A 27881-nucleotide genomic window follows, 5' to 3' on the forward strand; every position below is an offset into this window, starting at 1 on the left:
TATTTTGACTTTTCTTTTTGGATACAAGTCCTGAGATTTAACATAATAAAATATACTTGTCACTAAACTAGAGTCTATTGATATGGTAATTCTTTATCACTTGTAATTAAAAAATTTTAGGTTCTACTTGCATGAATAACAAGTTCGGAACCTAATTATTATCGCTTACTATTTTATCTGTCTTAGCCAAGGCCCCTTAAATTAGAATATCGTTGCTTCAGAAAAGGATTAGGGTACATCTGAATGTCAAACAAAGAGCTGTACCGCAACTACAAGCGGTCAAAGTATGGTTGCATATGAAAAATTGGAAAGGCACATGAGTAACCAGAGAGGAGCAACATGATTTTCTCTTGGTCAAATGAATCTACTGTATCTTGGGTTTCCCATGATGTTGCAAGAATCTAAAAATATTGTGCAAAATTCAGAAACATAAAAAGGGTGGTAACGCTTGATCTGATCTTATATATTTGGGATGCATGTAGCAAAAACTGATAAATTAGAGCAAAGCTGACCAAGTTGTTGGTTGTAAGCTTAAGATACAAGTAATGTATACATCTTAGTGTAGGCTGTTTCAACCTTCACTCGTTGGATTAAACCTCAGCTGATGCAGCATTCTTTGTGATCATGTGATGTTTGGGGATGCGCTGTAGTTATCTCCAAGAACATGATGGGTGGGTGTTTAATGTATCACATTCACAACAAAAGCTAGAGTACTCCGTCAAGAAAAAGGTTCGCATGGTCTCCATTGCTTCACACTGTCTGTCAAAGGACCTGTTACTGCAGCAGACCATGAATTCAGTTCTGGCAAAGGTCCCGTCAGTGCGAGATAATTTTCACCAAAAGTTTGCGGCATTTTCTTCCAGCTTACCTGTGTAATTCATATATCAAACCGTGAGCTTTCTTCAATATAAGAGGCACTACCTATTAAATGAAACAAAAATCTGATTGACTCAGAGCATGAACGAAGACAATGAGATCCATGTAAGACTTGGAGAATGAATGCACAGAAAAGCTAAGAAGCTCAAATTAATGATTAACAAATTGGCGCCCAAAATTATCATAGCATTTTAACTACAGAATTCAGTACAAGGGAGAAGCGATGGTACCCCAAAAAAACTCAAAACATATTTCAAAGCAATGAGCAGATTAAGTTGATTTTTCTTCATATAGATTGTGTATATACTGCATGTTTTCTCTGTATCGAGTTTGGTATTCGTAAAAGCAGAGGACACATGGGGTGTTCAGTGGAAAGTAATTGTTTCAGTTCAGTGTTACTCAAAACTTAAATCCTTAAACTTAGGAAATGACCAACTACCATGAGATTCAAGCACATAATTACTAATCAGACAGACAATCAAAGCTTCATTACCAAGCTAAGAAACCGTTGACTAAAATCAAAGAATCTAAATTTGATCCCAAAATTTAAGCTGAAAAACACAAGCCCAATAATTCATATAATTTATATCAACACGACACACCAACAAGTTCATTGTGTTTTGTGCTTATGCACAAACTCAAACACGGATACAGGTGCAAGAGCACCACCTAACTTGTTAGCTCTAGCCATGATTGCAGATAACCCTTGGAAACTCTGAAAGATAAGTGATTCAAGACTAATACATTCGGATTTGAGCCATTCCAATTTCACAGAACAGAAAAAACATGCCTATTATATTTTCGGACTTCAAAGTTTTCAATAAACAAGAAAAATAGCTCATCTGTCTCATCAGTGATATTAGAATCCAAACTTCGGTTTGTAAATATGATTAGAATAAACAAATTAGTGCAATCCTGATAAGTAATTAGATGTTGCAAGCTGGAAATACTTAATCAAAAGATTTTCAAGCCAACAAGCCCTACTTGTCCGGGGAATGCTTTAGATAATGCCTGGATAGTAGAATTTGGTAGCCAACTGTCATCGGTGGATATATTTTTTGGATGAGCTGTTCCATCCCTGACATCAGATGGTTCATCTATGCCGCCACAATTCACCATTAGGCGGCCATAGGGCATCAGCTGATTCTTTAATTCCAACCAAGTTGTAACCTGTCATATAAAATACAAAACAATCATAACTTAAAAGTTAAAACACAAGGTAACGTGTGATGTGGTCAAAATGGAGGACAACAAAATTATCAAGACATATAGGCAGTTGGATACATCATAGCTTATTTTGGAAGAAAGGACAGCTGTGCGATAGCCAAAATACAATTAGCAAGTATGAAAGTACATAGTAGCTAGTCCTAGCGAAATTACTAGGTTGTACAAATTCTTAGATCCAGATTGTTTCTTACCAGGCTCCTACCTTAACACGTAACTTGAGCATACATAATAACTGGACATTTTGTTGGTTTCAATCTTCATTATCTGTATTAAACCCTAAAGTCAGACTTCTGCAAAACGTCCTTAAGTGCGTGAGCCTGTTGATTTTTGTACAACTTACAATTAATTGATCTCAAAACTTAGATTGCTTATAACTGAGCTTTCAACCAATATTGATCCTGCATTTAACAACATTTAACATCACTTCCCTATGGGTCCTTCCTTTATGACTTCCTTTTTCATTCTCACATCCATGTTTACAAGGGCTGTTTTCTCTGGCCAAGTCAAAGCAGTATTCTGAATGACATTTGACGATTTCTTCTGCACATTCAAGATGACTCTTTTAAGTCTAAATCCATACGTGTTTCTCTCTCCTTATTTCCTTGCTCCTCCTGTTATTCCTTGATTAAATAATTGCATTCTCTGCATAAAGCATAAATTCTCATGGAAATTTCACTATACCCCTTCAAAATACTTCTTCTAGGTCTTTCTAATGGAACTCAGAATAAGATTGTTCAAGTGCATAGCATTCTCTATATATTTCCAGATATTGATGTGTTAAAACTGGGATTGATGACAAGATGATCATCTGGAGATGAAGTGTATCAAATGTTGGAGAAGTAATAAGTCAGATAGCATCTTCATACCTCTTGCAACTGTGGCAAAACTTTTCCATCAGAAAACAAGTCAATGACAATGCCTGATATTTGCTGCAAGAACAAGTTAGCAATACAGTAGGGACAGAACTGTAGGGAATTGCAAAAAATGAGGCATATACAATGTATGTACTCGGGAAGTATGCACAGGAGTACATAAATTACAAAACAAACCCTTGAATCTGTCCACAACATCCAAAGAAATAAAAAATGTGAGCCAGGTAATACAACGAGCCATGTAGACAAGGATCTCACCAGCATATCCTCCAGGAATATTAACTGAAGGAGAAAGGGCATCACCAATATGAACATTAAGTACGCCACCAGCTTGAGTACGCTTCTCAAGATCAGACAGTCCAAGATATTCTCTTGCTTTATCAATCAACTAAAAACATTTGAAATATTGAGTAAGGAAGCATTCACCATACTAGCAGATCATAGCATATATCAGCAAATATGATTTTCCAAGATTAAACATATGACAAAACTGAAAATTACAACCACAATGGATCCCGTATATTAGTTTAATCATATGTCCAAGTCCATACATATTCAGCAAACAATGCAGCTTAGTGAGTTTAGTCGTGAGAGCCAAACAGATGAGATAGTACAACTTCTGAAGGTAACATTTTTAAGAAATGGACTGCAGACCAAGTAGCCTGTTTAGTGATATTTTTCTTGTCCGCGATGTTTCTATTAATCTAAATGTTGTTAACCTTGTGTGTTTGACTTTTTCAGTAGTTCTGCATACTTTTCAGCTATTTGAGACAAGAGTTATGTTCATAACTTAATAAATTTCAAAAGAAATTTTCTCACAGCTAAATAATTTTCTGCCCATATACTTGGTTTTTGCATTTCTTCCAGAAAGAACTTGTTAGGATTACTATTCTTAAAGGTGCTGCTAAGGGCAAAGACCTTAGATAGTGATGCCACTGTATTCCACGAATATAAGATTTTCAAGCCCAGTTAGGGAAACATTGAGATGATTTACATGTTCTCTCCTAGACAATGGACAGAAACACTGTCCTAGCAGGCCCACGCCATCAACATGATTTAAACCGGTGGCATATGATTTGAAAATTCCCATAACATATTCACGTGTTATGATTCCCATGACCAATAAATGCACTAGTAATGCAGTGCAATCTTGGCATTGCTGCAATAGAATTGCAGCCACCGAACAAATTACATCAGAATTGAAATAAGATGAAGCGCATAGAACTGCTTAGGACTAGAGATGTCTACGTAGATAATGCTTCAAACTGAAACAAAGTGATTTTGAATCCTTTGTTCAATAGTCTGAATGTGCTCTTTAAGTTACCACATGATAGTAATTCAATGTCATGAAAAAGCTTTCGTTTATATATGTATAGTTCAAGTAGTGCAATTATAAAGGATTGTTCAAACCTATGAAGTCAATTCAAATGCTTTTCAAAACACTCACAATTTGATCAATTTCCCAACCTTCAAGCTGCAATGACGGCCACAAGTCGAGCATCAGATGAGCAGCTGTTCCACCACCCTGCCGTGAACAATTCAGCAACAGTTGTACTCAGGAAAACACTAGTTACAATACGAAAGGAATTTCACAAGATACTCAACATTTGTCCAAAATGAAACGAATTACCAAGCCAAGGATGGCAATAGGACCTTTCGGAACAATAGCAGGCAAGCTAGCAAACTCATCCTGCATAATACAACACAAACACAAAGACTTTCTTTCACATATTCGAGCGATACTCTAATCTAATCTCAACTGCATAAGGAAGATCCAAACTTGGGTGCGTAAACACATTGAAATACACATACCCAGTAGGAAGCAGTCCACTTCTGGTCCTTGTAAACAATGCTATGCACATTATCTGCACGAACCCAAAACAAAAACAACATATAAATGCAGAACAAAATAATGGGTAACAATTCGACTGAGGAAAAATATGTAAAGAAACACATACGAGAAGAATCGAGGAGCAGCAATCTCGATTTCGGAGTGTCGACGATTACAATGTCGTTGAAATCGCTTTTCATGGCCGTCAGTACTTGAAATTCTTCTTCTTCCTCCTCCTTTTTCTCTTCCACTTTCACTGCTTGGTTATCTGCATTGGAGGCTTGTGTCTTGACTTTTCGGTTCCCATGACACAACCGAAGCGAAACGGAGGATGTTGCTCCACAGGGATGCGAATGGTATAGATAACTCGTAGCAGGGGCGTGAGTTCGACTCGGACCGAGTTGTTGGGCGCGTAGGACTAGCAGGCTATTAGTTAGCAGAGCCATCGCTGCTTTCAATCTTCCATCCCCAGCAGCTTCACTTCACTGTTTCTTATCCGTTTGTCGGTTTTCGGTGTTTTAAAGGGATGTGGTCACTCAGAAAAGTGCAGGGCCACCTGCGGAAATTTTGTTTTGAAATTGTTCGGCTGGGTGCCACCGAATATCCTTCTATTTAGTTTATTTTTCTATGCTCGGCAGTGTTACCGAATTCTTCGGTTGCTGGTTTGCTGAACATTTCAGCGAACCCATAACTACTCAAAGTTGGTGAGCAGTTGGATTTGAGCACTTAAAACATTTAGTTTAGAAACTTAACACCATTGTAATTTGAATATCTGCACCGAACATGTTTTTTTGGAGTTCGGACCATGAGTAAATATTTTTTTGGACATAATGTTTCTTCTTTATTAAATGACGGATTGTTGATAACATGTTAATAACAAAACGTACTAAAATGTTATCAATACATTATCTTCAACACTGATATGAAACCCGTCATTTATCAAAAGATGAACATGGTTGATTACAAAATGCACTGATCCAGAGAAAGTAGTGGCCAATGGGAATGCTAATTTGGGCAATACATCTAACCATATTGAGCCAATGCATATATAATATATAGTTATTACTGCATTAAAATCAAGACAAAAACAAAGGGTAGGGAGCTGCATGGGGGGTGAAGAAGGGGCAACAAATCCCCTGCACAATTCCGAGTGCAGCACATAAGACTTTGACAAGCTGAAACCTGCTTTTCAAAAAACACCACAGGACTCGGCTCTCTCCTCCGTTCTTTCTACCGTTTGTGTCTTTGGATGGCTATATATCTAACCATATACCAAAAGACTGTACAAACCAATCCTATCATATTGTATCACCTAAAACCCCTGCTAATTAGCAATAATAATAATAATAATCGTCCCCTAAACCACACCACAAACCAAAGATTATCTCCTACTAGTTAATATTGTAGAGGCATCAACTGCCTTCACAAGTGCATCCCATTGAAAATGCTGTATGCACCGTCTTGTGCTCGATTGGCAAACTTTGTTACAGCTCCGTTATGGTATGCTTTTGCTGCTCCATTTGGGACATTCCTCCCACATGCTGCTTTGAACATATGATTGCTTGCTCCATTTGGAACACTAGTCCTTTGGGACATGTCCTTGCTTGCTCCATTTGGGACAATATTCCTTTGGGACAGCATGTCATTGGCAGCTAGATTTGGGACGTTTCTTTTGCTCTCAGAGCCCTGCAAGAGATTGTCCAACTGCCCACATGCTGCTGCTATAAGCCCTGCACGATATTACAAAATTGATGGTTATTTAGAAGGTTTTGTTTTACTTCTGCAATCTGATGCACGTTATGAGTAGAGAAGAGTTTTGAATTCGGGTTCTCAAAATTAGCATAAAGTAAGATTCAAATGATCAAACTGCGGCAATGAGGTACACAATCTGAAGAACCATCGTCTAGCTCAAATATGTGACAACACTTTTAGCTGTAAATTGGATCAGGCTGGTCAACTTCAGAAATTTTCACCTTATTATGTTGAGAGTGTGAATTCCACATTGGGGAATTAAAGTCTCGTATAGCTGTTTAAATGATCTTGGGCCTCTCTACCTATAGTCGTAACGGAACAATTGAACAAAATTGCATAATAATTAAGCTTGGCCTAATTTTTAGAGGAACAATATTGAGCACTCTTAATTTCAAGTTGAGTACCAAGTTACCAACTGCTATGAATAATCAGTTTTTGTTTATCTCTAGCTATTTTTAGAATCTCAAGGGTAGAGATTGGATCCAACGGTTGGAAGGTTAGCGATGATCAAAACTTTTAACCAAAAACTAGCAGTATGTGCGGTGTAAGTCTCAAGTTTATGTAACGTAGTATAACTGAAACACAAAGCTGAGTTTACAAGTTTAAGGATAAATGAGGCATGTACCTAAGAATAAAGCAGAAGGTTTTCCTGGTCTTGATTTAAATTCAGGATGGAACTGGACACCGATGAAATATGGATGATTACGCAGCTCAACAATCTGTAATGTCGATATACCAAATGTTACCTCAGAATCACCGCAGTGTACAAATCCATTTGATTCTAAAGTTAAAAAGACAGAATGAAAGTTTATACCTCCATGCGTTGGCCAGTTTCATCCTTGCCCGTAAAAGAGAGGCCGGAATTTTCAAGGCGTGCTACCATTTCAGGATTAACCTGAATATCCAACAGAATCAGTCCTACTGACAAAAATAGTGTCATAGAGTATACAACTGTTTGCATTGGGATGTTACGTACCTCATATCTGTGCCGATGTCTCTCATCAATGAAGCGTTTGTTTCCATATCTAACAAAACGGAAATTGCACAGATTAGCCAATATAGGCATCTCATTCAGCATGCTGGTACCCTCTGATTTTCATGTGTATTAAATCAAGTTACTGATTGATCCTTGCAGATCAATCATTTCCTCAGAAACCTTGATTCTTATGAAAAAGTATGATTGAAGATTCAAACAAATGTGATCTATGGAAATCAAATGTGCGTATTCCGTTCCAAATTAGTACTCACAGTTTAGCTGATTTGCAGTCTGTAGACTGAAAATATGTTCTCCTGGATCCAACACGCATCGTGCCTCCCATATGTGTTTTCGAGCCCTGCTTACATGGCACAGAGATCAGATAATAGGAAAAACAAGATAAAGTCCATTTGCTGAAAAATTCAAGAAATACAGACCTCAGGCATGAAAATAACACAGGGATTTTTAGTGTCAGGATCAAATTCTGCACTATGAGCATCTTTCAGACCTAGAACAGACCGTGCAACCTCAATCACAGCAACCTGCATTCCTAGACAAATGCCAAGGAAAGGAATTCTCTTTTCCCGGGCGTATTTTGCAGCAAGAATTTTCCCTTGCACTCCTCTGTCACCGAACCCTCCGGGAACAAGAATACCATCTGCACCCTGAAGATATACGCCAGTCAGAAGGGTAACAAAGAAAGCAACTACAACGTAAGAAGGCTATTAAACATCGGTACAAACCTTCAATAACTTCCATGCAGCTTTGTAGGCATCAGGATTCTGCAATATGCACATTTTCTGTCAAGTTTTTATCTAAGGTAAAATGTACATAAATTTTACAAATAAATATAATATGTATTAATAACCTCTTTTTCAGTTGCTTCTTCAAGGTCTTCAGCCGAAACCCAATCCACGAAAAGTTTCTTGCCGCAAGCAACAGAAGCGTGCACAAGAGCCTGCAGAAAGTAGTACACATTTTATATCCAGCACCATCACCAATTTGCAAACCATCTAATAAGCTCAATCATACGTAATATTTCCGAATTTGAGTGTCAGAATGAAAGCAAAACAATTAACACTTGGTAACAGAATTAAGTGGTAGCTAGGTGCACCTTTTGTACAGAGAGGTAGGCATCTGCAAGGCTTGTATACTTTCCGACCATGGAAATGCGAACCTGTTACACAAATGACATTGGCACTTCAAGTTTCCACCAACAGACAGACCTAGAAGCATGAATTTAGGAATTGCTTTGGTCTTGGAACCTACCGGCTCATGCAACTTGTCACAAATTTCAGCCCTAGAAGTCCACTCTTCCAATTCAGGGTCCTTTGTTAATCTGCACATTATGGATGAATGTTTGAAAACTAAAACACCACGGCAACTGATGAATAGGATTACATCCCAAAATTACATGGCAAAAGAAAAAAGAGAGAAGAGTTCATGGGACAAACCCTTGAAGGTTGAGCACTTTGAAGATTGCTTCATGAGCTTTCTGATCCTATTTGACCAGAAGCGTGTGATAATTAGAGATTCAAAATGATTTAAGAAAGTCGATACATTTCAGAATTTGTGGAGAACAACTTACTCTTAAAAGTAATGGAATGTGCCAGATGTTGGGAACGTCGTAGAGAGTGATGATGTTCTCTTTCTACAAAACATTTAGCATTGGAGCTTTAGTAAAGTAAGCATCCTACAAAGCAGACAGCAAGATTTCAAGTAAAATGCTTGAACTAAATTTTTTCAAACATTTACCTGTACATGGCAGAATTGACTGACTTTAGTCTTCACGTTCTCTTCTAGTGCCTGTAAATTTAGAACCTTAAGGCAACATGACAAAGAAAACATTTGGCAGCATATGTGCGCGTTTGTGTGTGTGTGTGTGTGTGTGTATGTATAGAGAGAGAGAGAGAGAGAGAGAGAGAGACCATTGTGCTGCGACAAGCAATGATATGCGGTGTCAAACCCATACATCTCAGTCCACGAACGCTGTGCTGCGTTGGTTTTGTTTTCTGAACATGATTCGATACATCCATTAGAGCAAAGTAGTTTTTTTTTCTCATAACAGAAAAGTTTACCGAGTTATAAGAAGCTTTACCTGCTCACCAACAACACGCAAAACAGGCACAAGGCTCACATGAATCAAGCAAAAGTTGTTACTACCTGAAATGAAAAAAATTCAACCAAGTTTTCACAAAGAATTTACATAATGTGTCATATGAAGTTTGTTATACAATTTGCTTACCGACGCGATATGAGAACTGTCCTAATGCCTCAATGAAAGGCATGGATTCAATATCACCTGCAACCATAAATTTTTTTAGTAATTTAAAAGAAATCAAGAACGTTGTTGTGAAATATATATATATATATATATATATATATATATATATGTACGTATGTATGTATACCTATAGTTCCACCCAATTCTATGACACAAACATCTGCTGCACCTGACTCTCCATCGACTGGAATTTTGGCTACACGCTCGATCCACTCTTGGATTGCATCTGTGATGTGAGGAACAACCTGCAGAAAAAGAAGGGGAAAAATATGAGAAACATAAGGACTAAATAAATATAGTACTATGGAGTCAAAAGTTAGAGGTAGGCAAAAACCTGGACAGTTTTTCCCAGATAATCTCCCTTTCTCTCTCTGTCAATAACCTCCTGCGACACAAGAAAAGAAAAATCAAATCTTTGCTAATTGGTCATCTAGATTATCCAGAGATTTTTGGAATATGCACTAGTAGGTATTATGTAGATTATAATATCATATATACACACACCCACACATATATATCTATACATATTCACTTGCCTGGTAAATCTTTCCAGTAGTAATATTATTATCACGAGTCAGCTTGATATCTAGAAATCTTTCATAGTTTCCAAGGTCCAAGTCCACCTGTGAACATTGAAAAAAAAAAAGAAAAAAAAAACAAATTAGCAAATATTGTTTCAGATTTTGACAGTTGAGTCCAAATTTCATATTTAGAATTTATTAGTTTCGAGTCAAAATTTCAGATTAGACTGAAAAACAACAAATATTTCTCATTAATAAAGTTTTCGGCTCATGCAAACGTGGGTTATGCCAGTTGGACAGTGGTGTGCCTACCCCTTTGTACCAGAGTGTGAATTAATCCCCTCTCTGTGGATTAGAGTAGTTACAATATCCCTTAGTTAAAAAACAATAAGGTTTCTGCCTTTTGCTATCCAAAAATTCATTCATCAACTTTTCTTCGGAAGATCCAAAGCTTCTAACAAATCACAGTTCGTCTCACAAACTGTCCCTAAAAAGAAGGGGAAATAAGTATCTAGAAAGGGGCAGGAGAGTGAGTTTCTGTACCTCACCACCATCATCCAACACAAACACTTCACCATGCTCAATTGGGGACATAGTTCCGGCATCGGTGTTTAGGTAAGGATCTGAATTACAAAAGAACAGAGAAATCATGATCAGAAAAAAGGAGAAATAAATTCCCACAAAAGAGATGCAAATCCATATGAAAATTGATAAGAGAATTGCAGGCATTCAGGTTTCTTTTCCTAAAGTTACACTAATTGAAATTTAAAATCTTTCATACACCTATTAAAAAAAGAAGAAGAATGTTTAGCAGAAAAAAGCTAAATCTGATGCATCTTTTTTTTTTCCATAAAAAAAAAAAAGGAAACGAAAAAGTGGATGAGCTTTCCAAGAAAACCGGCATAATGGGTTGCCTCAAAAGGTTAAAACGGCAGAGATTAGCAACATAACAATAATAAATAAAAGGAAACAAAAACAAGAACAAGAAGAACAAAAAGAAGAAGAAGAAGAAGAAGAGAAAGAGACCAATTTTAATGGAAGTGACTCGAAGTCCACAAGCTTTGAGAAGAAGGCCAACACTGCTAGCAGTCACTCCTTTCCCAAGTCCACTTACTACTCCCCCTGTCACCAAAACATACTTCATTTCTTCTTCTCCTTCTTCTTTCAAACCACCAACTTTTTCTGTGTAATTATTCCTACGCAAATCAAACAAATCCCATCACGCCAATAAGCATTTTAGTCTCCAGCATTGATTCTGTAAACCAAATGAAGAAGAAGAAGAAAAAGAAAAGGTTGGATTTATTTATTTAGATATGAATTTTCGACTTTGTAACAGAAACCCACCAGCCACCAGCACAGTAGTGTTTACTAAATCTTTACTTTCTTAACTTCTACAGTTGTTTCTTGGTGACTTTGAAACGTTATCTGATTTCTCTCTCCCTCCTTAATCCAATACAGAAGTGTAAAGAGGATGTGTTATATCATACAAAATCCAAAGCAAGGAAAAACCATCAGCTTCTTAACAGCAATAGACAGAGAAAATGAGAGAGAAGAGAATAATGTGGTAGTTAATGCAGTGAGGAATTGGTTAGGCATACGACTGCCTTTTATAGACAAAGAAAACCATTTTTCTTTTTCCCCTCTAAAAAAAGGACCAAGGTTATGCTCTTCCATTTTATCAATTTTTATTTCACGTTACAGCTGCTGCAGCTGAGCAGCCACGGTATACCCCATCCCACCAATAACTTGTACGTGAACTATAATATAAAATCACGACCACTAATCTCCTTATTCTTGTCAAATTAATGAGTAATGAATAATGATATTCATACATGTTTTTGTACCATATTTCTATACCACCTTAGGTGGCATTTAATGTGGACAACAATATCATTTGAAAAATTTGCAAAACCCAAGGAAATGAAGGAGAAAAACTCTTCCTATACCACATTCATCATTTAATTAACTAATTTTTTTAATTATTAATTTATTAAATAATGAACTAAATTTAAAAATCTGATTAATTCAAATAATGTGACTGTTCACATTAAATAAAAATGTGGTATAAAAATATGGTATGAATAGTATTATTCCAAATTAATTGTATTTTATAAGAAATTAAAATAAATTAGAAAACTGGTCGGTTATGGATAATTTAGTAAAAGTTGACCAATTTTGCATTTTATGTTGCATGATTTTTTGTTAACTTTAACAAATTTAACATATATAGAAGGTCTTCAAAACAATTTTTGGGTATACACTTTTATCCGGCCGACAAAAATGTATAACTTTTCTGCCAACTAGAACAAATTTGAAGGCAATACAATCCCTATAATTAATAAACATATCCTCTTTTTATAACCACTACTTTCCGTCACACTCAACCTTCCATCTTGCAACCTCCACAGATTGTTACCAAATATATGCATATGTACATGACCAAATAATCTCAATGGTATTCTCCCCATCTACCTTCAAATTATGTTAGGGAAATTTTATTTGAACCCATATAACTTTTTTCTACACCCAATTTACTCTTTATACCCATATTATTTTTAATTAAACTATCAATATCTCTTTAACCCAAATTTACTACCTAAAATATCCTCACAAACTCAATTCAATATGTAAATTTATCTTTACACCTATTTAGAAAATAAAAACCCAAACTTAATATTGTTTTATAATTTCTGACCTTGATATATGAAATGAATGATTTATTGGAAGTATACTGCAATAAACTGCGTTTTTGAGAATTAAAAGTATACTGCAATAAAATTTATTTGAAGTATACGAAAATCAATGAAATTGTGTTTTTAAGGATTGGAAGTATACTGCCAATTGAGTAGCAAAGATGATCTCTAAACCATAACTCCCGATCATAAGTTGTAAATGATTTTTCTTGGGTAGAGTAGAATGACGAAAGTAGAACATGTAAGAAGCAAACATAGTTAAGTAAATCAATTCAACAAAATGCCAGAAAAGTTAAATCAGCCAACTGGTATTGACTGCTACCTATAAGCCTCGAGCTATATCTCAAAGTGACACGAGCTTAATAAATGTATCGATGTCCAAGAAGTAAATATGTGATCCATTTACAAGAACACTAGAGACATCTCAAAATATTCGAAAGCGAACATCACTAGGAGAATTGTTTACGATAATATGGACTTTAGACTATAATTGTAAATCTCAATCTTCAAATGATTATAACCTTATGTAAGTTCTTGTAACTTCCTGCCTAAATCATACATTATGCAGAAGACGCAATCTATAAAGATCAAACATTAGCCGCCGTCGTTTTCTTGGAACCAATAAATTCTTACCAACCATTCGTTTCATATTTCAAGTTCAGAATTTGCAATATACTTCCAATCCTCAAAACCACGATTTCATTAAGTTCAATACATTTTTTTTATCTCAAGTCTTAGGGATTCATCTTAAGATTGCTAAGAGTTTGATATTGGGATGGGTTTATTGATAAATTTAAGTTGTATTGTTGATTTCATCTTGTATTTAATGGTAATTCTACAATAGAGTAAAAAAGACAAATCATATTTAAAGTTTAAGTAGGGTGTAGAGATAGGTTATACGGGTTCGAATAAAACTTCTCATTATGTTATATATACATATACATATGTATAAACGCACAGTCACACACTCACCACAAGTACTAGATGAGGTGTTTATTTTCTTTAACGAAGAATGATAGGGAGAACACATTTTTGTACCACATTTATTTATCATCTCATGTGCAAGTGACATAATTGTATTTAATATAAAATTATGATTAAAATTCTCTATGATCGTAATATATGCATTTTATTCTTCTTCTATCTCCTCCAAATAAAGAAAAACAACAACCTCTTAACTATATTCGATATACGTACAAATTAGACCTTACTAAGAGCCAATTTGGGATTGCTGCATTTTTAAACAAAAAAAAAAGTTATGTTGTGCTTTAAGAATAATCAGTTGTAAAAGAAAGCAGTTGAGCTTTGATAAACTGTATTTTTAAAAGTGTTGTGAGTATGAAAAGTAATGTAAAACCGTTTAGTAAATTTCAATGTAAAAGTGATATAATTGTACATAATGACAAAAGTGGACGTGGTAGTTAGGTGGTGGCGATGACAGTGGTAGCGAGGGTAGTGGTGGTGGTGGTGGTGGCAGTCGTGATAGCAGCGACAAAAGTAGCAATATGTTGGTGGTGCCAATAGTAGGGTGTGATGGTTGAGGTGTAGAGGTAACAATGGGGGTAGAGGCGATGACAGTGATGGTAGTAGCGACTGGTTATGGTGGTGATGGTGACAATGGTGGTAACGATGGTGGCAACAATAGTGGTGACAATGGTGGTTGTGGTGGTTGTAATGGCGGTGGTGGCGGTCATGGTTGTCATGGTAATGACAGTGGTGGTGTAAGGTTAGTGTTTGTAGTGGCAGGTTGACGGTCACTTTGTTCTTCAAGGGATAAAATGAGTGTAGAAGGTTAAATAATGTCACTTTTAAAACTAATGAGGGTATTACAAGAATTGAAAATATTTATTAAATGTTCAACTCTGCTTTCTATTAAAGCAACTTTTAGAAGCAACCAACATGATGCTTTTAAAAATTGTTGTTTAGAGACCATTATTTTTAAAATAAGTAAGATATTTTATTTTTACTAAACATTTTAATTGCTTTATCAAACGAGGCCTAATTCTCTTCCCTAAATAGAAAAGCCAAAACCTAATACCTATATCCGATGTTCTTACAAATTAAACCTAACTAATTCCCACTTCACCCTATCAAAGGTTTATTATGTGTACAGTATTGGATAAATATCAACAATCAATGATAAATTTATATATGCTAATAAATAATAAATGTGAACAAATAATTTAACAAGGTATGAACAAAACGAAATAATATTAAACAGACAAATTGAAGATCGAGGCTTGCGTACCGTAATGTCCTTGAAACATAAATTATGTCCCTACTCAGTGCTTGTAGTTCTACAGACGTCTACTTCACCAGGATTCCACGATTTAAGTCAGAATTCTAACACTGGAAAACTTGACTTCTGACAAATTTCTTTGTGGTTTTCTCAGTAAGAATGTTTGGGATTGTAGAAGAAGAATTTTATTTTTCTCTATTCTAAATGCCATGCAGATGAATTTATATATAATAGGTTTATGCCTGTTCGTAACAGATATGAGAATGGGATGCGTCTGTTGGGAGACATCTTCTCAGAGGGGTGCTTTGCTCTATCTGGCATTCTTTTATCACTTCATACTTCATGTGAAAAGATGAGTCTATTGATATAAAAAATAATTAATTAATTAAATCCGAAATTAATTAAATCATTTAATTATTAGAGCCCAAGCCCAAAAGCTTAAAGGCCCATCTTTTGATAATTAATTATATATTAATATTAATTATCAATTAATTAGTGTACTCGAAAGTTCAACCATAAGGTTGAGCTTAATTTTATTCTTCATGGTCTATCATTCCAATTATTTTGTATAAAGGACAAAACCTTATAAAGTTAGATAACTTTTTGGTAATGACTAATATAGGACAATGAAATTTTTACTCAAAATATCCAACATATAGTTCAATACCGTTAAGATATAACAAATATTTAGGTATAAGAGAAGACGTAATCTTAGTTACAAAAGGATAATATAGTTTTACTACCTCTGAAGTTACCTTATCCTTATAACATAGATTGCGTGTATATATATTTTATAGATAATAAATAATTGTTATCACCTGTATTAGGTTTCCCTTTTTCGTTTGTCTTTGGTAATTTGGCTTCTTCCCTTTTCTTGGGAGGAGAGGCCTCAACTTATTTTCTTTTATCAGAAACAAATATGCTGATGCTATGTACTAACAGTTGAACAAGACAAAAACGTTCCGGCGGAAATGGATTTTTGTTTTGGTCGTGTTAGGATCTTGGATGGTTAGTTATTCAGAAGTTATCAGAAGTTATCGAGTGTTGTGGGCAATCTCAAAGTAAGGAAATCTTTTTTTGTTTTTTGGGTTTTTAAAGTAAGGAAATCTTTAAGGGAAGTGAGGATTAGATGTGGGGTTCACATTAAATCGAACTTTAACGATCTGAATCGTTTTTTTTTTTAAGTTGCACCTCATAGAAAATGATTTATGAGGTGTAAATGATTTCGAATTGAATTGAACTTTGTTATATAAGAAACAATGAAATTTTATCTTGATAATTAAATAAGCAAATGATTTCGGATTGAATTGAATTTTTGCAATGATGATATATGAATTGAAACTTATAAAATATACAGTTCGGATCGTTGAAGTTCTATGTGGAGTAAAACCCACATCTAATCCCCTTTTTCTGAAAAAAAATGAGGATCCCTTTACATAAAGTGATAACTAGGCCATCTATAAAGGTGTGCAGGCAGTGGCATAACACATGGCCTCTAATTTTCTGTTTCACATGTATGTATGATATTTATATCCATATGTGCACATTCTTCACATATTGAGCGCCCGACGCAAATGATCTAGCCGCTTCCTGATTGTTGCATGAACTATGGGTTCAAATCTTACCTAATGCACAAAATTTCAAAACCTTTTACCGTTTTAGGATGCAAACAAGATAAAAAGAGGTGGCAGAAAATTGGATGGCGGTGATATTGCTTTAGCCTTTAGCCACGAGAGGTGTTACTTCCATCTTTTTTTTGCTTTTTAGTTCCAATAATGCTTGATTTTTGCAACATCAAAGTCAATCTTTGAGGAGAAAGAATATTTCCCTTAATCATGCATCTTCCACAATTTGATAACAAGATTAAGAAACAAAATATAATTAACCCACTGCAAACTGACCCCAAATCAATTTACATCGAAATATAATTTGTTAAAAGGAGACCTATTCCTTTTCCTTTTTATATTTTTTTTTTCAAGTACAGTAAGTATGAATAAATGAGAGGTCCCGACCACCCACTTGCTAATTCCTTTAGAATGTAACCCCACCAAGTAAGCCCTAAGCTATCTCCAATGTAATAGATCTATCATATGACAACAAGGGATCCACCTTATTTTTTTATTTTGATAATTTTGTGACGAAATTTAATTGATCTCCTTTCGCAAGGGAAAAAAAGTTAAGAAAATGCTTGTTTATTTAGTTGGGTAATTAAAAGAAAAATATATGTGAGTTGAGCATGGAAGAAAAGGATATTCGCATGCATTCACATTGATCGAGTTAATGGTTTTGATCCACAGCCACTTTCCGAAAGTGCTAAAAAGATGAATAAAATAGAGAAAAACAAAGAACAAGAAATGGGATCAAAATTCTTAAAGGATAAAGAGAACTTTGTGGAAAACTCAAAGGATAAAATAGCAGTCCAAAAAGGAAATAGAAGATCAAATAAGCATCCTTATATCCCAAGAAAACTACCTGCCAATTACTAACCAACGTCCAACGGCCAATGAACCAATCTACCACTCTCATTTTTTTAAGGTATATATATTCAGATTTTAGGATAACTTCTTGTCGCACATCTAAATACATGAAGTGATTACAGCAAAAAGTCAAAATAATTGTTCCTTAAGGCACTAAACTTATGATTGTTGTACTAATAAGCTCACTTGTATAAGATAATTAGCATGCCATAAAAGGAGATTAGAAATGATCACTTGAAACTATTGAAGCAAACAACCCACGCCTAGTTAGTGCACCCAACTATTGAACAAGAAGTCCACGCTCTCTAATACAAATGAATTAAGCTATAATTTTAATTATTTTTCCTCATACATAACTATATCAATACCTCCAAATCATATGCACTGTTCATAAAAGTATGCCTATGGTCAGGTTTTTCTTTTTTGTAGTTTTTCTTTTGTTCATGGTTTATTTTGTAGTTTTTCTTTTTTTTTTTCTTTCCCTTGTTAGTTTGTTCTGAAACAACGTCAGTAAACTACTCAAATATATGTACAAATCAGAATTTAAAATAAATCGTCTATGGTCAGGTTTTGTAAGCTTACTGGTATCAAGTATTTACCATACTCATCTCATAGTTCAAATTCTTCTTTTTCGAATTAGCATTCATTGAGATGTAAGCATTACTTTTATTTATATATTTACACAAAATAAGATACTTTAACAATTTTTTATAACGAGATAAGACAAGTTAGACAACAAAGTTGTACACCACCATAATAAGACCCTGCGTTCACGATTGGTATTCATTACTCTTCACAAATTTATATCGTCTTCAAATCCATGTGACTCCAACTTGCAACCATTGACAACCAGATGAAAACAACTTTCATATATCCAAGCTAATCATTACTCACGCAACTTAGAGTGCTTAATGTTAATGGAAGATTTTAGTCATAATTTTATAGATTCACCTGCATCATTCATCTTATGTCAATCATCTTAGAACTTATTTATCACGTGTTAAACTTGTGGGCGCTACTTGTGTGGAGCCAAAAATAATCACAAGGCGACACGTGGATTATTGGGTAAAAGATGACAAAAATACCCTTGCAGTACAACGAGGTTCCTACGCGCAAGCAGCGGGCAACCCTCTTTCAACAAAGACAGAAGTGCCCAAAATAGGTAACAATTCAAAATCCATCTCATCAAATCCTTTCTACAAGGTAATTCCCAAACACATTCCTTTTAAATTATGTTAATTGGCTAATTAATGGGTTTATTGCCTAATTAACCCATTAATTGTCAATTAAACCATCCATTATATCCAAATAACCACAAAACACATCCAATTCAACCCAAAAACACCACATGGCCGGCTATCCCCATTCAAAACCTAATCCACCTTCCTTTTCCTAACCCTTTTCACTTTTCTCCATTTTATTATCCCATTTATACAAATAATTATTTTGTAACTCCTAATTAAACCCAAAAAACCCTAGCCACCTCCTATCCTTATAAATATACACCCATTCTCACCAAAAAGCTAAGCCAATACTCATGCAAAAATCCCAAAATTCTCTAAACACTATTTCTCTCTAAATTCTAACTTTGGCATCGGAGGTTCTTCGGCCTAAGCCCCCCCCCCCCAAATTCATCGTGGGCACGTGAGGCTTATGGCCATAACCAAATGTGTTATTTATTTTATAGGTGCAATTTTGTCCAAGATCAAGGAGGAAAAAATTTGCATCCACAACTTGTCCAATAAGTTTCGGAATATACACACTAGGGAATACGACCATTAAAGTGACTCAGTTGCATATATATCCACAACATTGATAAGCAAATTAAATACTTAATGAGAAAAGAGAGTAAATGGGAATTAGGATTGAGGGGGTGACCTGACCTGAGCAGAAGGGGAGGGCCATAGAGAAAAGGCTGTGGGAGCCAAGGCCGGCAAGCTGGCGTATGTTTGCATGCATGCAGATATATTAAATAATCTCTTTGCCCACACTTCTACGCATGTGAAATGTCTTTTTTTAATCACAGCGAGTTACGTGTATGCGAGTTACAGTTTTTTAGTTCATTAATCAATGTCATATTTCATATATATGTACAAATATTAATTGATTGAAATTATGGTAGTTTTGGATTCAATCTTAACCATCTTATTTAAACAATGGTTGAGATTGAGAAAAATTCTAACTTATATACAATACACAATGAACGACATGTAATGCTAGAGGAATGTCTTTCTCTTTTCTTGTTCTTTTTTTTCTCAACGGTTTACTAAAATCCAATAAAAAAAACTAAAATCAAAGAGGAACCGTATCAAACAATGAAAAAAAAATAAAATAAGAAGAAATACAAACGGTTATTGTTTTAAACCCCCAACTGGAATGCATGCAGGCCAAACAACAAGAGACTCGGGGCCACAAACTGAAAGATATCGTTATTACTTCGAACTTATGCGCATGCAGATGTTTGTTCCGAGTTGTTTATTTTTTTAGGGAAGCCGGATGTTCGACCGTAATTTTCAAGACTTATCAGAATTGGTTGAGAATGAATCCTACATTAATAGAAGAAGTGATCTTGCATAAACTTATAAGTAAGTTGGATTACTTTCTATATTGCCAATTAGTTTTGTGGTAGAACCTCAACTTAATTCTTTCATAGTATCATAGTAAGTTGTCTCACGTGAAACCTAACAGCCACACTGCTAGCTCCATGTCATCCCAATATGTTGTCCACGTGTTATTTTGAAAATTCGTCACATGTGAAGGTTGTGTTAAGAATGAATCTCACAATGATATGGAAGAGACCTTGCATAGACATATAAATAAATTGAACTACTCTCTATATTGACAATTAATTTTATAGTGAAACCTTATATATATATATATATATCTGTGGAAGAATCAAACCTTTTTACATATGATCTAGCACATATCAATCAGGGTTTATACCAGAAAAGAATAAACTTTATATATAGCCCAATAAACGTCGGAACAAATAAATGAAATAATGCTACACCAGTTTAGGGTTTTATATTCCTTAACCATAACTAATATTCTTAAATGTTGGTAACATACTTGCATGACATGAGTATATTAATATAATGTTTTATGCTAATAAATTAAAACATGTGTAAACTTGTTTGACTAACACAAGACGGTATGTGCTAGTGAATCGGTGTTATGTAAATATTTTCTTTATATGGCATAATAAATAGGGACACGTGGTGCTGACTAAGCTTATCCTTCATTCTAAACCATTTAATACTCAACGTGGGTTGAAGTGTGGAAGTTATATATCCATTTGGGTAGGTACGTGTATATGATACTTTATAGTTGGACGGTCCATGAAGAGCTGAACACCTCAGCTTTACATGTGACCACGTCAGCGTTGACATTAATACGTGACCAACTTCATCTCCTCCTTGCGAGGCCCGCTTTTTGGCATCCGTGCCCTGTAATACCTTCCATTGGCCTCCATATGCACAACATAAAAACCATCAGCTGTCTTGCTGGCCAAACACTACTAGAAAATGTGCTAGGGCACCGATTTAAGGACATTATTTTCTATTAGTGGCGTTGTAAATGTATGTGTCACTATTGCTTTAATTTAGTGCCTTAAACCTTTTCAACACTATTTATTGGTGTCAACTGTAAAAATTTTGAAACCAAAGTCATATTGTTTTGTTTTTTAACTTACGATTCAATTTTGCTCACCATTTTTTTTTTGTCAAAAATAGTATTATATTTATTTAAGGGTTTTTATATTAACACCCCACAAAAATGTTGAATGCACCTCACATTAAAATTTAATATTAAATGACTTATTTACTCCACTATGCAATGACAATTTTGACCTTATTAGGTTTTTAAAAAAAAAATTTATAAATACACCTCAAATCACTTTTAGTGTATTATTTATCTTCTAAACTATCAAACATGTTGATTGAGAAAAATTGTTTTTGACGAATGGAACACGAAATCGATGTTTTGGGAGCTTTACATGAGGTAAGACTTCATAGTTTTCATTGTTTTAGTGATTTCGATGACATCGATAATTATTTAATCTTGTGTTTGCTGCATTATTTAAACTTCTATATTCATATTCATCTTTTAGTGTTCATATTAATCTTGCGTACCCGGTAACATGAGTCATATTAGTGCTAGTGTCATATACTACTTTTACAAATTGAGGATAGCCATTCTCTACATGAACTCCTACTTCAATCTTTTGCCGTTTGATTGACGTACGTTTCTCATCGCGAGTTTTTCTTTCTTTTTTCTTCTTCTTTTCTTGTCACTGGGAGATGATCAATGGAAAATGAGGAGAGACATGGCCTGTATTTAAAGAAATCTGAGACCGCTTCAGTTTTGATTTATTAATTAACTTCTACTAGCAGAGAGAGGGTCTTTATTTATTTTGTTCAAGACTAAGTCTAAAGACTTGTGAAATATATATAGAAGCATTATTTGTTAGCACTAACGAGAGTCTTTTTTTTTTTTATATTGGAAAGACTCAGCACCGCATGTCTTTTTTTTTTTAGGCTTTTTAGAAGTTGAATAAGGATCACTTGTGTTGTTCGAGTTCAATTTTCTCACAAGTCAACTTGGTGGTGTCCAAAACCCAGTTCTTCTTGTTGCATCACCGAACCCATTTACCATTTCGAAGACGGATGTTTGTAATTGCCCATCAAGAAAACTGAAATCCCCACCAAAGCCTCTAAATTTAGTACCTGACAAGGATTTGCAGAGCTCTGAACTATTTTGGGAGATGATTTGAAATCTTTCGGCAAACTAAACGTTCAAATGGTTAGATTCAATCCTTGAAAATAAAGAATTAGTGTTATAAGATTTGAGAAATGTGGGGCGTATGTACAAAATATAAGATGTATATTGAGAATGTGGGGTGTGGGGGTATTATGAGAAAGTATGCGGGGTATATTAAGATAATTTTTAAGTGAAAAAGCAAATGTGGGGTGTATTAAGTATGTGAGGTTTATTCAACAATTTGTGAGGTGTTAATATAATTAGCCTTATTTAATAGTATTATTCCACATATATTTTCACTTCCATATAAAACACAAAGTTATCAAACCCTAAAAGATATTTTCAACATCCGCTGCTATTCATATTTCACTCAATTCACTCCCACTTATTCTTTCTCTGCTTCTTCCATATTTTTCTCCTTTCTCACTGCCGACAACCCAAAACAACCATGGTATTTGCCGATCTCATCTCCCATTCTTCGCGACAACAACGAAACTTACCTCAACCCTAATTTTCAACCAGCCGTTCTCTCTGTCTCTCTCTCTCCTTCTTGCGCTCAACCCCTCTCCTCCTCCCTAACCCTAGCTCCCTTACCCTTTCGATTGTAAAGCTTTCTCGAGTCCTCGCTTCTTCGTCTTAAATTTCAGGTAGACGGGTCATGTGCCTACTTCAACAACACCGATACTATTCTCACTTGGCCACCTGCTCGTAGCTCCCTTACCTTTTCGATTGTAAAGCTTTCTCAGGTCATTGCTTCTACGTCTTAAATTTCAGGTAGACGGGCCATGTGCCCACTCCAACAATATCGATACTGTCCTCACTTGGCTACCTGCTCAATTCGTCAGGTTTAGAGTTTTAATACAAAATGCCTCAATGTTAGTTAGAATGGAGTAATTTTATTTAAAGGGCTTATTTTCAAGCCTTTTGGCTGATGTGGGACAGATGAATTCTAATACTCCCTCGTGAGAAGTCGAGGATTTAGGGCTGTCTTCTTCCTGAGCTCTAGTTCAGTTCCTCAAATTGAGATAGAGAGCCTACCGAGTTGAATGATGTCACATTCACAGACTTTTTCGGGTTTTGATACCATCTTAAATTTCAGGTAGACGGGTCATGGGCCAACTCCAACAACACCGATACTATTCTCATTTGACCAACTACTTAATCCGTCAAGTGTGAAGTTTTAATACAAAAAAATCTCAATGTTAGTTAGAATAGAGTAATTCTATTTAAAAGGGTTGTTCTTGAACCGTCTGCCCAATGTGGGACAGGAATTCTAACACTACGTGGTGTCGTATGACTTGGGGATATACGTTCTCAACGTCCTTATCGGATTTCTCTATCCTCAGGTCGACTGGAGATCCACGACCTCTCCTCATTGACGTCTCAGACGTGGACGGTTCACTCGTCAGCTCGTTTGCCGGGGACAGCATGTTTTCAATTTCAGGTCCCCTTCAATTTTATGATTTTTTTTCTCCATTTTTTAGATTTATTTTTCCTTTCAATCTAAGAAATTTCAATCGGTTTCAATTCAAAATCTCGGGTTTTAGGTCCCTTTATTGCCCTCAGCTCCGCACACGTCAGTGACCTCGCCCACCGAGCCCAAACTCGTATGTATTGTTGATCTTTATACCTCGACCTTGCCGACTCGCCCAAACTTGTAATCTCTCCGCCACTTCTGGCTCTCGGAGTCTGCAGCTCAGGTGATTTTCCTCATGGGGTTTGCTTGTGTTCAATTGTGTTTTCTCGGTTTTGTCTGATTTGGTGATTTCTAGGTTTGAATATGAGATTTTGCTGATTGGGTTTTGTTCTCTCGGTTATTGAGTTGGGTTTTGTCTCTGTTCAATTGGATTTCGATTAATTTTTCTACAATTTGGTATTTGGGTTTCGATTAATTTTTCTACAATTTGGTATTTGAGTTTGATCAATTTAACTTATATGAAGGTGTCAGCTTTATTTTTATTTATTTTCTATAGTGGCGTAAGCTTTATTAGATTGTCTGTCGTCTTGAATCCAGGTGATAAAGACCATTGAAAACAATGGCCGTCAAAACAGAAAATTTGTGGCTGCCTAATAATGCCATGAATTTGTCAGGTTAAAATCCAAGAACGGTTATCTTATTATTTCCCACTGGGTTTTGTTTTCGTTGATTTATACATTACCTCTTTAAGTAATTTCCTCTTTAAATTTATATACCGTTCTTAGTTTCTCTTCTGTCATCGTTGTACATTTGAGGGATAAGAAACTGCATAGGTTTGTGGCTGAAGGTAAAATTCCTTTTTAATTTTCAATTTTTTTATTGCACATACTTTTTGCTTAAGTGACTCTAATGTTTAACTCTCATCTGTAATTTTAGTTGCTGTATATTTTTTTCCTTACTCTTTTTTTTTTGGGGTAAGGATATTATATATGATATTAGGTGGGTAATGTGAGGACCAGTTGGTGGGACGATTATTCTGTCCTTATTGTATAGCTTGTGAAGTAAAAAAAACCTGAGCATGATAAAATTACTTAACAAATTTATCTTATTACTTAGTTTTCAAGGCCACCAAGTCTATCTATATTCACGAAGTCCATCTCTATTTCCAGTGCCTAGTTTCCAAAGGCGAAGTTGAGCCAGGTTGAGAACTCTCTCTTTCTCTCTTTACCTTTTGTTTTATTTCTCAGGGAAGTTAATTGGGTTGAACAAAAAGGAATAAAAAGAAATGAAAACAAATTGAAATTTGTTGGTGCTTGTGTTGATGTTGAATTTGTAATATATTAAGACCCAAAAATTAGATAAATGGTTCACTTATAACATCAAGCCACTAGTTCAAAACAGTGAGTCTTACCTTTAGAATGTTTTTGTGATGTCATAATTGATAACCATATCCACTGATCGAAAATTTATCTACTTGCAAGTATATCACTTGTGAAATTGAGACTTATAAATTTATCTCCTGAAAAATTGATCTACTTGCCACATCAGTTTTTCGTGTGGAATGTTAGAGACTCATACTCGCAAGTATATGCTTTTTATGCAAGTTGTAGGAAACAATAAAACTGTAAAGGCATACTTTTGTGTATATTTTAGTCATTTGATCCATGTGCTTATGTGTTTGCAGGTAGAGATAGCAATTACTGAGGCTCAAGCATTACGAGGAGCATGTCACTCTTAAAAAACATGTTTGCTGGAGGTGTTCAAGAAAATGTGAAGTCTTTTAAGTGGCAATTTCCTTCAAATTTGGTGCCTGTTTCGTACTTTGACGGATGGTTTCATATTTTTTAGTATAGCTCATTGGTTTTAGACCTGATTTTTTTTAATATGTGATTAGTTAAGGAAGACTACCGCAAACATGCAATTCTGTGTAGTCTATTAACATGTATACACAGTCTATTAACTATATATATATATATATATTTAATGGGCCTTTAAAAAAAAACATATTACAACATGGACACGGACGTATAAAAATTATATAATATTTCAAAGGTGTAACTATTCATTGTGCCACCGTTATCTAATTGGTGGTGATTGTAGCAATAGAGACTTCTATATAGGACATGAACTTTTATTTAGTGGTTGTTTGGTGGCAATTGGGGTTTGCCACCAATGTCAGTGCCTATTCTTTATAATAGACACCAATGAAAAGAATGTCCTTTAGCCAAAATTCTAGTAGTGAAAATTGCGATAATTTGTTTGTAAAAAGGTGTCAAGGAGAATCACTCTCATTGGCACCAACCATTTGCGCATTTGACTTGTTCTCATTAGCAGTGGGGGACAAATGGTTGGAGCCAATGAGTACTATTTGCCTTTTATTTGTTTTTTCTTGAGGGCTATTAGAATTTCTATCCACCGGACTATATATATTAGTATTCTTGTCCAAGTAAAAAAATGTGAAAGTAATCAGAGGTTACCATTTGAGGCACGGGGTTTTGGTAGAGACGCAGAGGCATACTAGTCAAATTCCGTGACCTTAGGGGATACGGAGTCAAACCCACCAATTGGCGAATGGTACATTGTGGCCCAAAAGAGTAAAAGAAACCCTAGGGTTTTCTGAATAAATTAATATATGTGTCTGAAGAGACTCCATCAGGTGCTGCTGACAGTGAAAGGTTTCCACATGGTTACAGTAGATTATTGTTTGTCTGTGAAGGTGGTTAGAAACTTAAAGCAACCAACTTGAAACTACGTACGTACAATGGTCTTACCCTAAAGTCATTACGGACCTTCATTATTGGAGAACTGCTCCACGAAACAATGAGACGTAGGGCTGGTTTGGTATTGCTGTGCTTTGAAAAAAAGCTGCTGTGAGAATAAGCAGCTGTGCTGTGAGAATAAGCGGCTGTGAAATAAAGCCAGTAGAGTGTTTGGTAAACTTTTTTGTGAAAGTGCTTTTGGAAAAAAAAGCAGGATGATAGTGTCTTTTCATTAAAGGAGCATTGTAGCTCCATGTGCTTTGAAAAAACTGGCTTTTTTTCAAAGCAGCAAATAGCAGCTTCAGCTTTTCCTTTGATTTTCAGCTTATTCTCACAGCAGCTTCCAAAATAAGCCCTTTTTTTTCAGTTTACCAAACACAAAAATGACCCTCAGCTTTTTTTCACAGTGGCTTTTTTTAAAATAACCTCAATCCCAAACGGGGCCGTAGTCTATTACATACGGCTTCTTGTCATGGTTGTTGATAAACTACTGCGCCTTGAACCAGCTAATCATACGGTCCACAATGTACGTAGAGAGACACATGTGATAAGTGACGGATAGAGTTTGGACTTTGGAGGTTTGGAACTGATAACCTCATGTAATTATAGTCGGAGCTGTTTGATACCATCTGGGACAAAATCCCAAAAACTTTAAGCTATATCAGCATCATCACTAAACAGGAAAATGTTCATCGAATACCAGCAAACTATCAGATCTTCAGTAACAAATACCTATACTACAAAAGCAATTTAATTACGGAAATCGGCCATTTCCAGCAATGATACTATGTTAAAATTGAACAAAAGAGATAGAGAAGATAGTGCTACAGTACTCAAAACTTAAACAATCTAACAGCCTTGCTTAACGAACTCTATGACTATGAGATTATGACTTGTCATAATCTCATCAATATTTTTTGTTATGAGGGTTAACAGAAGAACGATTAATTAGGGATGGATTTTAGTTGGGAAGAAGAAAGGTGGGGATAAATTTCTTCTTGGTTTTGTTTTTAATGTCTTATTACTCTTATCACATTTTTACAGTGGGTAATGCTAAGAAACTAAATTTATTGACAAAATTTTGTAAATTAAAGGACATTAATGATTGGTTTATTATTTAACTGTTGATATACGTGCTAATTCATATTTGTGATATATAATTTAATTTGTAAATTTTGTCTTTAAATTTTTTCTAACAT

At 35.2% G+C, this 27881-nt stretch overlaps 2 protein-coding genes and 1 long non-coding RNA gene across 5 annotated transcripts; 1 reads left to right on the forward strand and 2 right to left on the reverse strand.

Annotated features, from left to right (window-relative positions):
• Positions 1-437: 437 nt before the first annotated feature.
• LOC103435335 (uncharacterized) lies at positions 438-5411 on the reverse strand. 2 transcript variants are annotated; one of them, XR_011580707.1, is made up of 8 exons: positions 4934-5385; positions 4788-4840; positions 4606-4665; positions 4423-4500; positions 3234-3363; positions 2970-3022; positions 1861-2745; positions 438-868 (listed from the first exon to the last, which is right to left on the reverse strand). XR_011580707.1 is itself a non-coding variant. In XM_008373721.4 (8 exons), the coding sequence occupies exons 1-8, from the start codon at positions 5250-5252 to the stop codon at positions 719-721; spliced, it is 1029 nt and encodes a 342-aa protein (XP_008371943.2). In that variant the 5' UTR covers positions 5253-5411; the 3' UTR covers positions 438-718. The 2 variants fall into 2 exon arrangements, 1 of the variants encoding a protein (XP_008371943.2); XM_008373721.4 differs by having other exon boundaries at positions 1861-2046; positions 4934-5411.
• A 427-nt stretch (positions 5412-5838) lies between these two features.
• Positions 5839-12061, reverse strand: LOC103435334 (uncharacterized). Of its 2 annotated transcripts, XM_008373720.4 has the most exons (22): positions 11684-12061; positions 11366-11535; positions 10883-10962; positions 10355-10441; positions 10153-10203; positions 9946-10063; positions 9780-9836; positions 9633-9697; positions 9463-9546; positions 9290-9340; positions 9123-9185; positions 8989-9035; positions 8804-8873; positions 8649-8711; positions 8403-8492; positions 8278-8316; positions 7972-8199; positions 7807-7892; positions 7535-7583; positions 7373-7453; positions 7184-7277; positions 5839-6536 (listed from the first exon to the last, which is right to left on the reverse strand). In XM_008373720.4, exons 2-22 carry the CDS (start codon positions 11481-11483, stop codon positions 6229-6231), a joined length of 1929 nt encoding a protein of 642 aa, XP_008371942.2. In that variant the 5' UTR covers positions 11484-11535; positions 11684-12061; the 3' UTR covers positions 5839-6228. The 2 variants fall into 2 exon arrangements, with proteins under 2 accessions (XP_008371942.2, XP_017187983.2); XM_017332494.3 differs by lacking the exon at positions 11684-12061 and having other exon boundaries at positions 11366-11630.
• A 10783-nt stretch (positions 12062-22844) lies between these two features.
• On the forward strand, positions 22845-25789 carry LOC103419790 (uncharacterized). Its single transcript, XR_526964.4, has 4 exons — positions 22845-23950; positions 24054-24206; positions 25040-25123; positions 25608-25789. It is a non-coding gene; the product is annotated as an uncharacterized lncRNA (long non-coding RNA).
• Positions 25790-27881: the final 2092 nt, after the last annotated feature.

The sequence above is a fragment of the Malus domestica genome, chromosome 05, assembly GCF_042453785.1.
Source record: "Malus domestica chromosome 05, GDT2T_hap1".
Classification (NCBI taxonomy): Eukaryota; Viridiplantae; Streptophyta; class Magnoliopsida; order Rosales; family Rosaceae; genus Malus; species Malus domestica.